Source organism: Protobothrops mucrosquamatus, unplaced genomic scaffold (genome assembly GCF_001527695.2).
Source record: "Protobothrops mucrosquamatus isolate PMUCROS unplaced genomic scaffold, P.Mucros_1.0 scaffold1179, whole genome shotgun sequence".
NCBI lineage: Eukaryota > Metazoa > Chordata > Lepidosauria > Squamata > Viperidae > Protobothrops > Protobothrops mucrosquamatus.
The window spans coordinates 229,710-243,981 of record NW_015387392.1 but is presented as its reverse complement, the minus strand read 5'-3'; the positions used below and the strand labels follow the sequence as shown (position 1 = coordinate 243,981).

Below are 14,272 nucleotides of genomic sequence, written 5' to 3'. Positions count from 1 at the left end.
TTTTGACCACTGTTTTTTGTTTTTTTTTTAAACTGGTTGAAACTTTCAACGGCTGTTAAATGACCACTCTTAGCCAAGGGCCACTTGAATATTGAACTTGATTTCCCAAAGAAGTGGCCGCGAGCTCTGTGACAGTAGAAGGTGACTTACGACGGTTTAGTAGTGGCCGTTAGAGAAAGTCAACGTCCGGACTAAGGCAGGCCACCAGGTTTTACTGGTCAACCTTATATTCTGTCAGTTTACCCAAGAACAGCCCAGCCCCCACTTGGAACCCTCGCACGCCTAACTCACACTTCCCTTTCATGCCAAGAGCCAGAGGATAAATGGACGCACAACAGCCTTTGGACTTCGGCTTACGACCACAGTTGAGCCCGATATTTCTGCCGCTAAGTGGGAAATTTGTTAAGGGAGCTTCGCCCCACCGTACGACTTTTCTCGCAGATGTTAAATTAGTAACACAGTTGTTGATTGGGCTTCCCCGCTGACTTAGTGCTGGTCAGAAAACTGCTCAAGGGGACACTGCCAACATGATCCCGGGGACACTGCCAACCGTCATAAATGTAAGTCAGTTGTCAAACATCTGAATGTTGCTGTCTCGCTTATCAACGGAAAATTTGGGGCTCAATTGTGATCCTAAGCCGGACACAACCGTCGCAAGCATCCCATTGTTCGTCAAAATTTGGACGCTTGGCAGTTGGTTCCTTATTTGTGACGGCTGCAGGATCCCAGGATGAGGTGATCCCCTTTTGCGATCAAAGTCAATGGGGAAGCCAGATTTACTTAGCAACCGTGTTGCCGACTTCACAACTGCAGGAATTTACTTAACACTGGGGCAAGAAAGGTGGTACGACGGGGCAATAACAATTGTCTCGCTTAACGACAGAAATCTGGGGCTCGATTGTGTGTCGCAAATTGAGGATTACCTGTACAGCAGCCAAAGCAACAATGTCCTGTAGGTATAATGAGGAGTGTTCATTATTGTCTGGATTTTGACCAGATATGCTTCAAGACCTTCAAGACGGTGTAGGGCACATTGTAAGTAGATGGTCATATAAATTGGTTAAATAAGTAAATATTGGTGCAATTGGTGCTTCTGGCCTAAAGAAGGCACCCTGGTTGTTACCCAAAGGGACCCTGGCCCACTAAAGCTAAAATATGTGTAAAGTAACCCACTATCAAAGAACTGCAATTTTTAAAACTGAAGAACCAGCAGCAGAACCAACGTATAAGCTTGCTTGTATAAAGATTCCCCCCCCCCACTTTTTCTAATTGGGATGGGGAGGTAGTTAAGGGTGACTCATTGTTTTAAGCCTATTTATTAATATTTAAACTTATAGAGCAGACCCTGGGGCTGAAAAAGGAAAGAAGGCTGGAGTCTTAATTCCTCTTTATAATAATTCAATTTCCTGAAGGCAAACTGAGGGATGATTGCTGTCAGATTACTAGTGAACTTCATGGGGGATTGAGGATTTGTTTAGATTGTAGCTCAGCTTTTAAGTCAGGGGGTGTCCAACCTTGGCAACTTTTAAGACTTGTGGACTTCAGCTCCCAGAATTCCCCAGCCAGCTATGCTAGATGAGGAATTCTGGGAGGTGAAGTCCACGAATCTTAAAAGTTGCCAAGGTTGGACACTCCTGTTTTAAGCCGTTGCGAGATGGAGCGCTTGCTCATTTCGATATGAATGATCATTTCCCGGAATGGATCCCCCTGCAGATGCAAGGAGAAGGGATCCTGACTTGCTAGCAAAACATCTTCTTTCAGTGCAGAAATGTGAGATTCTGGCATCTCCAGGTTGAGCTGGGAAAACTCCAGAATTCTTGGAAAGGCATCCTTTGATCGCCTTCGAAAGTCAGGTTAGAAGGACCAGCGATCTGCTCCAGCGCACAGCAGTTTCTTACATTCTTACTGTGAAATCAAGAAAAACTTTTAAGGCTTCCCGATGCTCAGCTGATAAAAAGGCCTGTGGTTTGACTGAGCAAGGGATGAATAGTGGAAGGCTTTTCCAGAGGAGTAAGAGCGAGTAAAGTAACATACAACAGCTCGCCTTGCTTTAGAAAAACAGCACGTTCTCAGAAATCCTTATTAAATCACATTTCCTTCACGGAATTATAAAGCTCAAATTACCCAAATTGCACAATCACAGCACAAAAATCACACCGAGAAGAGGAGCCTCTGCACCAACATGCTCGAGGATTTACTCATTTCCTGCGTGAGGCTGTTTGCTCTTCATCTGAGTAGCAATGAAAGCACATCTCAAAGCAGAATTCTGCTTCTCCCATTAACCAGGAAAAAGTGCAATGTACAAAAGGAGGCAAATTGGACATGAGAAGGGCCTCGTTTTACAAAAGGAGCCTACTATGGAATTGCTGGTTAAGAGTTCGCTTGCAAGTCATCTAGGAAATTTGTTTACAGGGAAAACACGCACACACACAAAACGAAAACAGCAGCAAAGAAGACAACAAGCCAAAATTCATTTGGAGGAGAAATAAACTAACCAGGCCCGGCAGAGCATTCGGGAGACGCCTGGAGCGAAACTAGCAATAAGAGAAAAACCCAGAGTTGCCAACAGCTGATAATTTGCCTGCAGACAACAAGGTGGGTTCAACGGCAGTGCTCGATTTATAACGGTTTGTTTAGTGACCGTTCAAAGTTATAACAACATTGAAAGAAGGGACCTGTGACTGTTCTCCATGCTTAAGACCGTTGCAGCATCTCCATGGTCTCGTGATCAAAATTCGGCCGCTCAGCAATTGACTCATATTTATGACGGTTACAGTGTCCCGGGGTCACGTGACCCCCCCCCTTTGGTGATCTTTTGACAAGCAAAGTCAAATGCTGGAATTGGGTAGGTCTAGTTTAATGAAGAGAAGGACGAGGGGGGACATGGGAGCAGTGTTCCAATATCTCAGGGGCTGCCCCAAAGAAGAGGGAGTCAAGCTGTTCTCCAAAGCACCTGAAGGCAGAACAAGAAGCAAAGGATGGAAACTAATCAAGGAGAGAAGCAACCTGGAACTAAGGAGAAACTTCTTGACAGTTAGAACAATTAACTAGAGTGGAACTTGCCTCCAGAAGCGGTGAATGCTCCAACACTGGAAGTTTTTAAGAAGAGATTGGACAGCCATTTGTCTGAAATGATATAGGGTTTCCTGCCTGAGCATGGGTTGGACGAGATGACCTCCAAGGTCCCTTCCATTATCATCATCATCATCATTATTATTAAAATAATAATAAGAGACGCTGTCAAAGGGGACAATCCTAATACACTCATGCTAGCTGGATCAAGCATACAACAGTTGTGCCCTCCTTTGTTCCTAAGAATATATCACAGCAGTGTAACCAGATGAGCATCATTCATGTAGGCAAGGATAAACATGAGCATTTTAGTTTCGTTTTCTATCTGTGTGTAATTTCCATGCTTAATTTCAGTTAGATTTCCCTCCCTTCACCCAATGCCTTGCCTGGCTTAATCCAGGCTGGCTAATGTGCGACAACGGTCCTTGTACTTTACCAAGGGGAAAAAAAATGCTGGTTGTCGTTTGGAAAATCACAATACTGCATCTCCCCAGCCATTGACGCTCGGCACACACACACCACAAACACTACAGATAATCCTCGACATACAACAGTTCGCTTTAGTGACTGTTCAAAATTACAACAGCACTGAAAAAAGGGATTCGTGATCATTTTTCGCACTTACAACCTCTTCGGGATCCCCAGGGTCACGTGATCAAAATCCAGATGCTTGGCAAATGACTCATATTTATGACGGTTGCAGTGTCCCAGGGGTTGTGTGATCATCTTTTGCGGCCCTTTTACAAGCAAAATCAACGGTGAAGCCAGGTTTTCTTAACAATCATATTACTAACTTAACAACTGCAGGGAATCACCGAACAATTGTGGAAAGAAAAGTCATAAAACGGGGCAAAATTCAATAGCTCTCACTTAGAGACGGAAATTTGAGGGTCAATTGTGGTCGTAAGGACGACCTGTATCTCCTTACAGATGCATACGTGTCCATCCGATGCAAGGAACAGGACTGTATTAAAGTAACTGGCATATTAACTACGGTATTTGCATTAAAGCACGCCTCTGTTAAAATCTGACATTTCTATAATTATTACACAAATCAAACATACCCAAAGGTAGTCCAAGGAGAAGGGCAGTATGGTTTTAAATTGTATTTGTTATGCAACCTCAGAAAGAATACTTGTAACAATCACAGTGTAAACAACAGAGAAATGATTCAGATTTGTCTTTAAAATGTATCTAATTGTCAAATTTATATTCTCTTTGGGGGAAAAAAAACCATACCTGGAACTCAACAGAACACACCTTACCATAGAACAAATGCCAGGGTAAAATACATCAGATCTCTAATTAGAAACCTAGAATTATTTTAGGGACCTAGATGTGTATGTATGTGAACTTCTGGCAAAAAACCTCCCACTTTAAGACACTAGTTCTATTTTTAAGTAAAACAAGGCATGGTCCTCCACTTCTGATTCTAAACTGATTCATTTTTTAAGTGCTTCTAATTCTTTTCCCTCCTCCAGCTTTGATCCAATTTAACCACAGATTTTTACAACTATGTTAACTGGTTCTCTTAACGGATCTGATCTCCCAGGCCTGCCTTGAAAAAGCAATTAACTTGCAAAGAGTATTCTGGGTATTTGAGGGCACTTTTAAGGTAAATTTATGGTCATAGTTTCATAGTTACAAGGCATCATTTATGCCAACAGAGGCTAACATTTCTATTAAGCAGATCAGAGAAGTAATCAGTCTACGGTGAAAGCACACAGGCCATCTATAAAAAGTCAATTTCCTTTAGTCCTGGAAATTAATGTTACAGAAGCATCTGACTGGCCCTTCCTTGAGAGACATGTATCCTATGTGGGAAGGAAAAACTATATTCCCCATCCCGTTCTCAATTACACGTAGTCCTCGACTTACAACAGTTCATTTAGTGACCGTTCGAAGTTACAGCGGGATTGGAAAAGTGACCTCTGACCGTTTTCACACTTACGACTGTTGCAGCCTCCCCAGGGTCACGTGATCAAAATCTGGATACTTGGCAACGGGTTCATGTTTATGACTGTTGTGGTGTCGTGGGCTCATGTGATTTTTTTTTTAAACAAGCAAAGTCAATTGGGGAAGCTAGATTCATTTAACAACCGTGTTACTAACAACTGCAGTGATTCGTTTAACAACCGTGACAAGAAAGATGGTAAAACGGGGCAAAATTCAGGTAACAAATGTCTCGCTTAGCCACAAAAAGGGAGGGAGGGAGGGAGAGGGGAAGAGAAAGAGAGGGAGGGATGCTTTTACCAAGCAAGCAAGCAAGCAGGCCAGAAGCTCTTTGCAAACAAGATGATGATGATGATGATGATGATGATGATAGTTGGGAGGGACCTTGGAGGTCATCTAGTCCAACCCCCTGCTCAGGCAGAAAACCCTATCCCATTTCAGACCAGTGGCTGTCCAGTCTCTTCTTAAAAATTTCCAGTGTTGGAGAATTCACAACTTCTGGAGGCAGGTTGTTCCACTGGTTAATTGTTCTATCTGTCAGGAAAGATCTGCAATCAAGATCTCCCTCTGCAAGCAAACAAGATCTCCCTCTGCAAGCAAACAAGATCTCTCTCTGCAAGCAAACAAGATCTCTTTCTGCAAGCAAGATCTCCCTCTGCAAACAAGATCTCTTTGTGAACAAGATATCTCTCTCTGCCATCAAGATCTCCCCTTGCAAACAAGATCTCCCCTTGCAAACAAGATCTCTCTCTGCAAACAAGATCTCTCTCCCCTTGCAAACAAGATCTCCCCTTGCAAACAAGATCTCTCTCTGCAAACAAGATCTCTCTGCAAACAAGGTCTCTCTCCCTTTGCCATCAAGATCTCCCCTTGCAAACAAGATCTCCCTCTGCAAACAAGGTCTCTCTCCCCTTGCAAACAAGATCTCCCCTTGCAAACAAGATCTCTCTCCCTTTGCCATCAAGATCTCCCCTTGCAAACAAGATCTCCCTCTGCACACAAGGTCTCTCTCCCTTCGCCATCAAGATCTCCCCCTGCAGACCTTTGTGCCCGCTTCGTGCACCCGCAGCCCGGGAGGCGCCTCCCCGCCGAAGCCCCAGGCCGTCTCTCCAGGAGGCTCCGCCGGCCGAGCCCACCACGCGGGGCTCCCGCCGGCGGCAGAAACGCGGACGGCAACCAGGATCGATCCCCGCCATGCGCCCCCATCCCACCCCCCAAAAAAGCCCGCCATCCAGGTGGGCTCATTGTTCACTGCGGCAGGTGAGCCAGCCAGCCAGCGGGAGGGGAGGGGGGGAGGCAGGTCAGCGGCCGGCCAGAGGGACCCCCCCCCGCTCTTCCCCCGGCCCGGGGCTCGCCCTGCACAGCCCATCATCCCCAGCGGCGAGGATGCCTTCCCCATCTGCAGGCCGGGCGGGGGCGAGGAGGAGGAGGAGGAGCGCGCGGAGGGAGCCCGCCAAACCACGCGGGGAGGGGGCAGCGCGGCGAGACCCCCGCCCGGCGCGTGGAGACACCCCTCCCTCCCCCAAGCGCCCCCCCCCGGGCCCGGAGGAGGAGGAGGAGGAGGGGCCCCTCCCGCGGCCCTCCGGCCCCCCCGCCTCCCCAGGAGGGGCGCCTGGCATCCCCCCCGCGTGGGGATGGGCAGGAGGGGGCGGGGCCAGGCAGGGAGGGAGGGGGCGCTCCCTCAGCCCCAGCAGGGGGGCGGGCCGGGCCCGGCCAGGCTGTGCAGGCCGGCGGCAGCGGCGGCGGCCTAGCGTGTTTTGCCCGCCCGCCTTGCCGCTCCTCCTGCGCGGCCCGCTGCTTTCCCGCCGCCTTCAGTTACCTGGCTCGGCGCTGCCGGGTCGCTCTTGGCCTCAGCCCGCCCGCCTGCCCGCCCGCTCCGCCTCCGCCTCCTGCTTCGCCCGTGTCGGGGAACAATGACGTCCCCGCTCCGCCCGGCCTCCTGCATCCGGGGCTCGGCGCCCGGCGCGGCTCTGGGTCACACGGGGACCAGCGGCGGCGCTGCCCGCGAAACGGCGGCAGGGGGCGCTGCGGGGCGCGCAGGCGCCTGGGCGGGGCCCGGCCGCGCGCTTGGTGGGAGGGGGGAGAAGAGAGGCAGAGGGAGGAGGAGGAGGAGGAGAAGAAGGAGAAGAGGAGGAGGAGGAGGAGGAGGAGGAGAAGAAGAAGAAGAAGAAGAAGAAGAAGAAGAAGAAGAAGAAGAAGAAGAGGAGGAGGAGGAGGAGGAGGAGGAGGAGGAGGAGAAGAGAAAGAGAAGGAGAAGAAGAAGAGGAGGAGAAGGAGAAGAAGAAGAGGAGGAGGAGGAGAGAAGAAGGAGAAGAAGAAGAAGAAGAAGAAGAAGAAGAAGAGGAGGGGGAGGAGGAGGAGGAGAAGAAGAAGAAGAGAAGAAGAGGAGGAGGAGGAGAAGAAGAAGAAGAAGAAGAAGAGGAGGAGAAGGAGAAGAAGGAGGAGGAGGAGAAGAAGAAGAAGAAGAGGAGGAGAAGGAGAAGAAGGAGGAGGAGGAGGAGAAGAAGAAGAGGAGGAGGAGGAGAAGAAGAAGAAGAAGAAGAAGAAGAAGAAGAAGAAGAAGAAGAAGAAGAAGAAGAAGAAGAAGAAGAAGAAGAAGAAGAAGATGATGATTGCTGGGTCTCGGCTGAGCAAGGGAAGTTTTTTTTTTAAACAGAATAACAGAGTGGAAAGGGATCTTGGAGGTCTTTTAGTCCACCCCCTCCTCGGGCAGGAGACCCTCTACCATTTCAGACAATTGGCTGTCCGGTCTCTTCTTGAAAACCTCCAGTGATGGAGCACCCATAACATCTGAAAGCAAGATGTTTTCTTTTACCTGGACGGCTTCTCGCGATTGCCGGGTGGTCTCCCATCCTCCAGTCTGGCCATGCCTTGTTTTTTCCAGCTCAGACAACCTGCAGTGGTTATTGGATTGAGCCGCAAGGGGAAACCCAGACCTGATTTCCCCCTGACTTCCCCAGGATGGCAGGCTGCGTCCCCCCCTTCCCAGCATCCCATCATCCCCAGTGGAAGTGGTAGTGGTATTCCCATGCCATCTCCGGCAGACCCTTGCCAATCTCCCACCAGGGCAGTCCTGCTTCCCCAGGGATGTGGAAAGGAATCTTAGGGACTAGCATCCTTGGCCAGGTTTTATTTAGAAAGGCACCAGAAAGAAAAAGAAAGAACTCGGAGCTGAAGGAGATTGTTCTGTTCTGAAGATACACAGAGTGAGGAGCTGTGAGACTTGATGAAAGCAATGGACATAAGGCTGAGAGATTTCCTGATAGAATGCTCCTCTATAGGGAAGCTCCAGAAAACCTCGTTAGAACAGCTGTGGAATTGAAAACAGAAGAGTAGGAAAAAGGTGAGGACTAGCAGCTTCGAATCAAGCAGTTTTGGATTCGCTAATATTTCTTTGCAGGCCATATGGATTCGACTTAATGGAATTAAGTTCAACTCATGTGGAGGCCCTGAGGTTGCTTATTACTCTTTCCATTTGGACAGAGGCTGCGATTTTAGATGCAACACGTTTTTTCTAAAATTGAACATAATTAGAGGGACCCAGGCTAATTCTATCCCTGATCTAACAGATTAAAACAAATATATGAAATATTGAGTAGTGCCATCTATTAATGTCACTGCTAAGAGCGGTTCAGTCATTCATTTAATCAGGCATTTTTCACAATTCAGAATACTGAAGCAGGTACAATCCCACTCTCACACCCTTATCTTTTACTGCCAACATTTCCAAAAATCATGTCCTCATGAGCACTGTCAACTCATAGGAGCTTATCAAAACGATACCCCATGTTTCCTGCCTATTTCAAAAAAAAAAAAAAAGACCTCTTGCTGAATTAGCCCTTTAGGTCATTTTCAGTTCTATGTCTCCTCCACAAATATCTCTGTTCTTGGGAAGAAAAGAAATGATAAAAAGATGTGCTTTTAATAGCCCTCACCAGGCATTCACTTTTGAAATCTGTTAGGTTTTGACAAGAGACCCAAAAGTCCTCCAGAAAGTTCATAGAAACTACAATGAGTGAAAAAGATCAAGGTGAACAGGAGTGTGTCTATTGTAAAATTTTGTTACAGTTCCTGAAAAAAGCAGAAGGCTTCACTACAGCATAACGTTCAATTAGCGGGAAGATGTGATTTAATTAATCACCTCTCTGTTTGCTGAGTTCCTGAACTACATATTCTCCAGGGAAATGGATGGCCCCATTAGCTTGACACAGATGTCTCCTGCGTAAAATATGCCTTTTTTTTTTAAAGATGTCCTATTGAATACTCAAATTAAAAAGCATCTTTTCTACCCAATCCAAAAAAACATCATGGATGAAATTCAGCAAAAATCAGTCTTGCTGAGTTTAATGAGATTAATGTCGCATAGGTTTATCATGTAAGGTCCCATCCAAATTTAAATAAAATAATTGATCTGAATGCTATGTTAGCAGCGGGAATGCATTTATTATTTCAGTTAAACGCAAATTATAATAAAGTTAGCTGTTCTCGTTAATATTCATTTCTCATTTTTGACATGAGCAGTCTTTTAAAAACATCTCCAGATATATACTTGTACCCATGCATCCTTCACTTGCTGGAACAGGCTTTTGAATAACCTGCGCTGTATTTACCTGACCTAATTTTATTGGATTCCTTGGTACAGGCAGCTTCCCTTGGAAAAATTTAGGAAATCTTTAATCCCATCACACATCCACATCTGCCTATCCCAGATCCTTGGGAAGGGCTCGATAGGTGGGCACAAATGCCAAATCCAGTCTCAACATCTGGCTGATTGGCCAACCAACCATTATAATAATATCAAACACCATCAGCATGGACAAAATCACCACTAGTCAATTTCAAAAGGCAGCTTGATTTAGAACAGCTTACATCCTGCCTTTAGCATTGTAATTACAAATTTTAATTCATTTTAATATTAAGATATTTAATCTTATTGATATTTTTTTAATATTATGAAACAACCACATTTGCCAACCCCAGGTCCTTAGGAAGGACTGATGGCGGGCTAAAAATACCAAACCCAGTCTCAACATCTGGATGACAGTGCAATGTATCATTATCATAATAATAGACCCATTGGGTACAATTGCAAAACATCTGGAGTACCACTTGAACACTATGGCATTGACGAAATTACGGTAGTCAATCGCAAAAGGCAGCTTGATTAGGAATAGCTTCCCTTCTGCACCAGACCTTTTAGCACCATCAAACATCCACATCTGCCTATCCCAGATCCTTGGGAAGGCCTTGATAGGAGGGCACAACTGCCAAATCCAGTCTCAACATCTGGCTGATTGGGCCACCACCAACCATTATAACAACATCGAACACCATCGGCATGGACAAAAAAATCACCGTTCGTCAATTGCAAAAGCCAGCTTTATTAGGAATAGCTTCCCTTCTGCAGGAGACCTTTTAAGCACCATCAAACGACCACATCTGCCTCTCCCAGGTCCTCGGGAAGGCCTGGATAGGTGGGCAAAAATGCCCAGGCCAGCCTGAACATCTGGCTGACCAGCCACAATCGTCACACATTTGATAATAACCCTAATTATTTCATAAATAAAATCCATTTTTAAAAATAAAATGAAGGGATTATTTGCGGCCTTCTCCCCCCCCCCCGCACGCCCTCAGGATTCGCCCTCCAGGCCCGGCCGGGGACTATGGGCAGTGTAGTGGCGGCCTGGCACACGGGCCAGGCAGGGGGCGTCGCCCTGCCAGCCGGCCGAGCGGGCGGGCAGGCAAGCGGGCGGGCCTAGCGCGGGAGGAAGGCAGGCAGGCCGGGCCGGGCCGCGGAGCAGCGGCGTTGGCGTTGCGGAGCGCGGCCATGTGGCGGAGGCAGGCCAACTTCAGCATCGGCGGGGCTGGGAGGCCGCGGGCCGCCGCCGCCGCCGCTGCCGTCATCGGCTTCCCCGAGGCGGAGCCCGGCGCCGAGCCGCCCTTCGACGGTGCGCGGGCCGGGAGGGTGGCTGGAACGAAACAAGGGTGTTGGGGGGGGAGTATTACGTGGGGATGTGTGTACACGTGTATCAGTGCATCGGTGGTAAGGGAGTGGGTAGGAAAAGAGAGTTGGGAGGGAGAGGGATGGGGTGCATCTGAGTTGGTGTGCACAGTTTTTGTGTGTGGGTGTGGGTGTATACAGAATAGGTTGTCTTATTTATACACAGAGATGTATATGTGTATACATCTGTATACAGAATAGGTTGTCTTATTTATGTATATGTATACAGAATAGGTTGTCTTATTTATACACAGAATAGGTGTGTATACAGAATAGGTTGTCTTATTTATACACAGAGATACATAGTATCTGTATCTTTTTATCTATCCTCTGCCTTTATCTATCTGTATTTCTGTCATTTATTTCCTATTTCTTCTGCCTGCCTGCCTGCCTATCTATCTATCTATCTATCTATCTATCTATCTATCTATCTATCTATCTATCTATCTATCTATCTATCTATCTATCTATCTATCTATCTATCTACTTACCTACCTACCTATCTACTTACCTACCTACCTACCTACCTCTACCTACCTACCTACCTCTATCCCTTTCTTTCTATCTATCTATCTATCTATCTATCTATCTATCTATCTATCTATCTATCTATCTATCTATCTATCTATCTATCTATCTATCTATCTATTCTGTCTCTGTCTGTCTATTTATCCATCTATCTATCTCTCCTTCCCTAGATTATTTTATATGCAACTGGGAACCGTTAAGTGAGGGAGTGTGCATAAAAAGATGATTATTTTAGAGGGGGGGGTACATGTATATATATGTACAGTGTAGTATATGTGTGAAAGAGACAGAGAATGTGTATGTTGGTGTTTATGTGTACACACACATACACACATAGAAAGGGAGAGAGAACATAATCTAGGGTCTGTTTTTATGTATATATATTTATGCATCCCTGGATTATTATGTATGCAACTGGGGATTGTAAATAGGGTGTGTATAAGATGATTATTTTAGAGGGAGAGGTATGTGTACATGTGCAGTAGATCATTTAATATACAACTGGGGATTGTAATGGGGGCTTGTATAAAAAGTTGGCTTTTTAATGACATATGCATACAGTGTCACCTTCCTCTCCTGTGTTTTGTTTAATGAATTGCGGAAGACAAAAGTCCCTACAGGGCAGCCTTTTATAATTTGATATTTAACAAGAGGAGGNGGAGAGGTATGTGTACATGTGCAGTAGATCATTTAATATACAACTGGGGATTGTAATGGGGGCTTGTATAAAAAGTTGGCTTTTTAATGACATATGCATACAGTGTCACCTTCCTCTCCTGTGTTTTGTTTAATGAATTGCGGAAGACAAAAGTCCCTACAGGGCAGCCTTTTATAATTTGATATTTAACAAGAGGAGGTTACAAAGTTGATGGAGAGGAAGATGAAGGCAAATGATGCATAATGAAGGGTAAATTACTACTTCCAGCCGCTAATAAGAAAGCTGGTTAATTCCAGGATTGGAATCTGTTTCCCCCACCCAACTCCACATTTGCAAAACAGACTTAGCAGCATCCCCGAGCAGGGAATAAATAGGTTTGTAGTAGACTTCACCTAAGTGGCCCAATCCACTCAAGACACAAAATAATTTTTTCCTCTCTCTCGATTGTTCAAGTTCTGTTTGAATGCTTTTTCACTGGAAAGTACCTGCCGAGCTTGTTCGGGCAGTTTTTTCAAATCGGACATGATTGAACAGAACAAAAACAAAAACCTGAATCTAGAAAAATTAGAAAAACCAACATGCTAGTTTTCTACACGTTCAGGTATTTCCCATAATTCAGGGAGAAAAACAATCAAAGATAACTTAATTGTTGTTACATCTACAGACAGTCCCCAGATAGTCACTTAGCAACTATTCAACATTATGATGGACACCCCCAAAAATACTTATGACCCAATTTCAAAGTTTTGACGGCTGCAAACCCCCTCTCCCAATGGTCATATGATAACATTTTGGGCGCATGGCAACCAACTCACTTTTACAGCCACTTGCAGCTTCCTATCACAGGACTGCAATTTTAAACTTTTTTTGCTGGTTTCTGGCAACTTCTTCCAGTTGCAAAAAAAACCACCACCCATTGGGTAAAACTGATTTGCTTAATGACTGCCATTCGTTTAACGACTGTTGCAAAAAAGGTTGTAAAATCAGGTCCAGTCACATGGCGACCCACTTATGGGCTGCAGTAACTTACGACCATAATTCCAGGCTCAATTTTGACAGCTAAGTCAAGGACTACCTGTATTTATTTCCACCATAAAATGAACTTAAGAGTTCATTTTTGGACTGTGCAAGTTGACAACCCTGCTTTGGAAACGTGATGCTTTTTTAAGATCTATTTTTTTTAAAAAAACAACACACACATTAAACCTCCCATAAGGAAAATTAGAAATCTTGCATTTTTTTCTGGGTTTCTGGGCAGAGATTTAAAATTTAGGGTAAGATGTAACCTGGTGTTCCTTTGGTTCTGCCTGGTTTGTGTTTGGGGGGGGGGAGAATCTTCCTTGCAAAAAAAGGAAGAGGCATTTTAGAGTTGTGTATTTTCAGTTAAATAGCTACTTTCCGTGTAATTCTGTTGCCACTTTTTATTTTGCCTTTCTTGTCTGTTGTTTGAAAAACGTGGTCATTGTGCAACAGTGTTTGAAATATCGCAGTCTAAATGTTGAAAGGTATCGGATGGCTGAACTTTCACATTATTGATCTTTATCTTGAAGCAGACAAGGGAAGGAGCTGTTTCATCATTTCTCTGCCTGGGTCTTGTGACTCTGTTTGCAATAGCGTTGCATCAGCGTCCTTCTTGTAGCCTCAGATGCAAAACCAGGATCTTGGCAATTCTGAATTAGGTTCACTTAAAAACAGGTCTGCCGCACACGTACAGTGTTAGTGGCCTCCAAAATAAATTATATTAGTCAGGTATAAATCAGACAAACTTTTTAGCACATTGATGGACGCGAAAAGGATGAAGAAGATCAGCATTAATCTTATTTCCCATTTAGAATTGATTTATCCTATGATAAGCATAAGGCTAAGCTGGATGCGAGTTAATAGGAATTGGAATTCCAGAGCTGGAGGAGAAACCACTGATGCCCAAACGCTTCAGCGTAGGTGTGTCTGTATTTTTTCACAACACTACAGCACATACCGGTACATCTGGTGAATCTTCACAAATGCATTTCCTGCTATAAGTATTTCTCTCTGAGACAAGAATCAGTTTAGCTGCTTGC

The 14,272-nt window shown here is 45.4% G+C and overlaps 1 protein-coding gene across 1 annotated transcript in view; it reads left to right on the top strand.

Annotated features, from left to right (window-relative positions):
• The first annotated feature begins 10,852 nt into the window (after positions 1 to 10,852).
• EIF2AK1 (eukaryotic translation initiation factor 2 alpha kinase 1) overlaps positions 10,853 to 14,272 on the top strand; it is a 17,830-nt gene continuing 14,410 nt past the window's right edge. The window contains exon 1 of the mRNA XM_015820771.1: positions 10,853 to 10,973. Within this exon, the coding sequence (XP_015676257.1) occupies positions 10,853 to 10,973 (121 nt within the window). The remainder of the gene's footprint in view (positions 10,974 to 14,272) is intronic.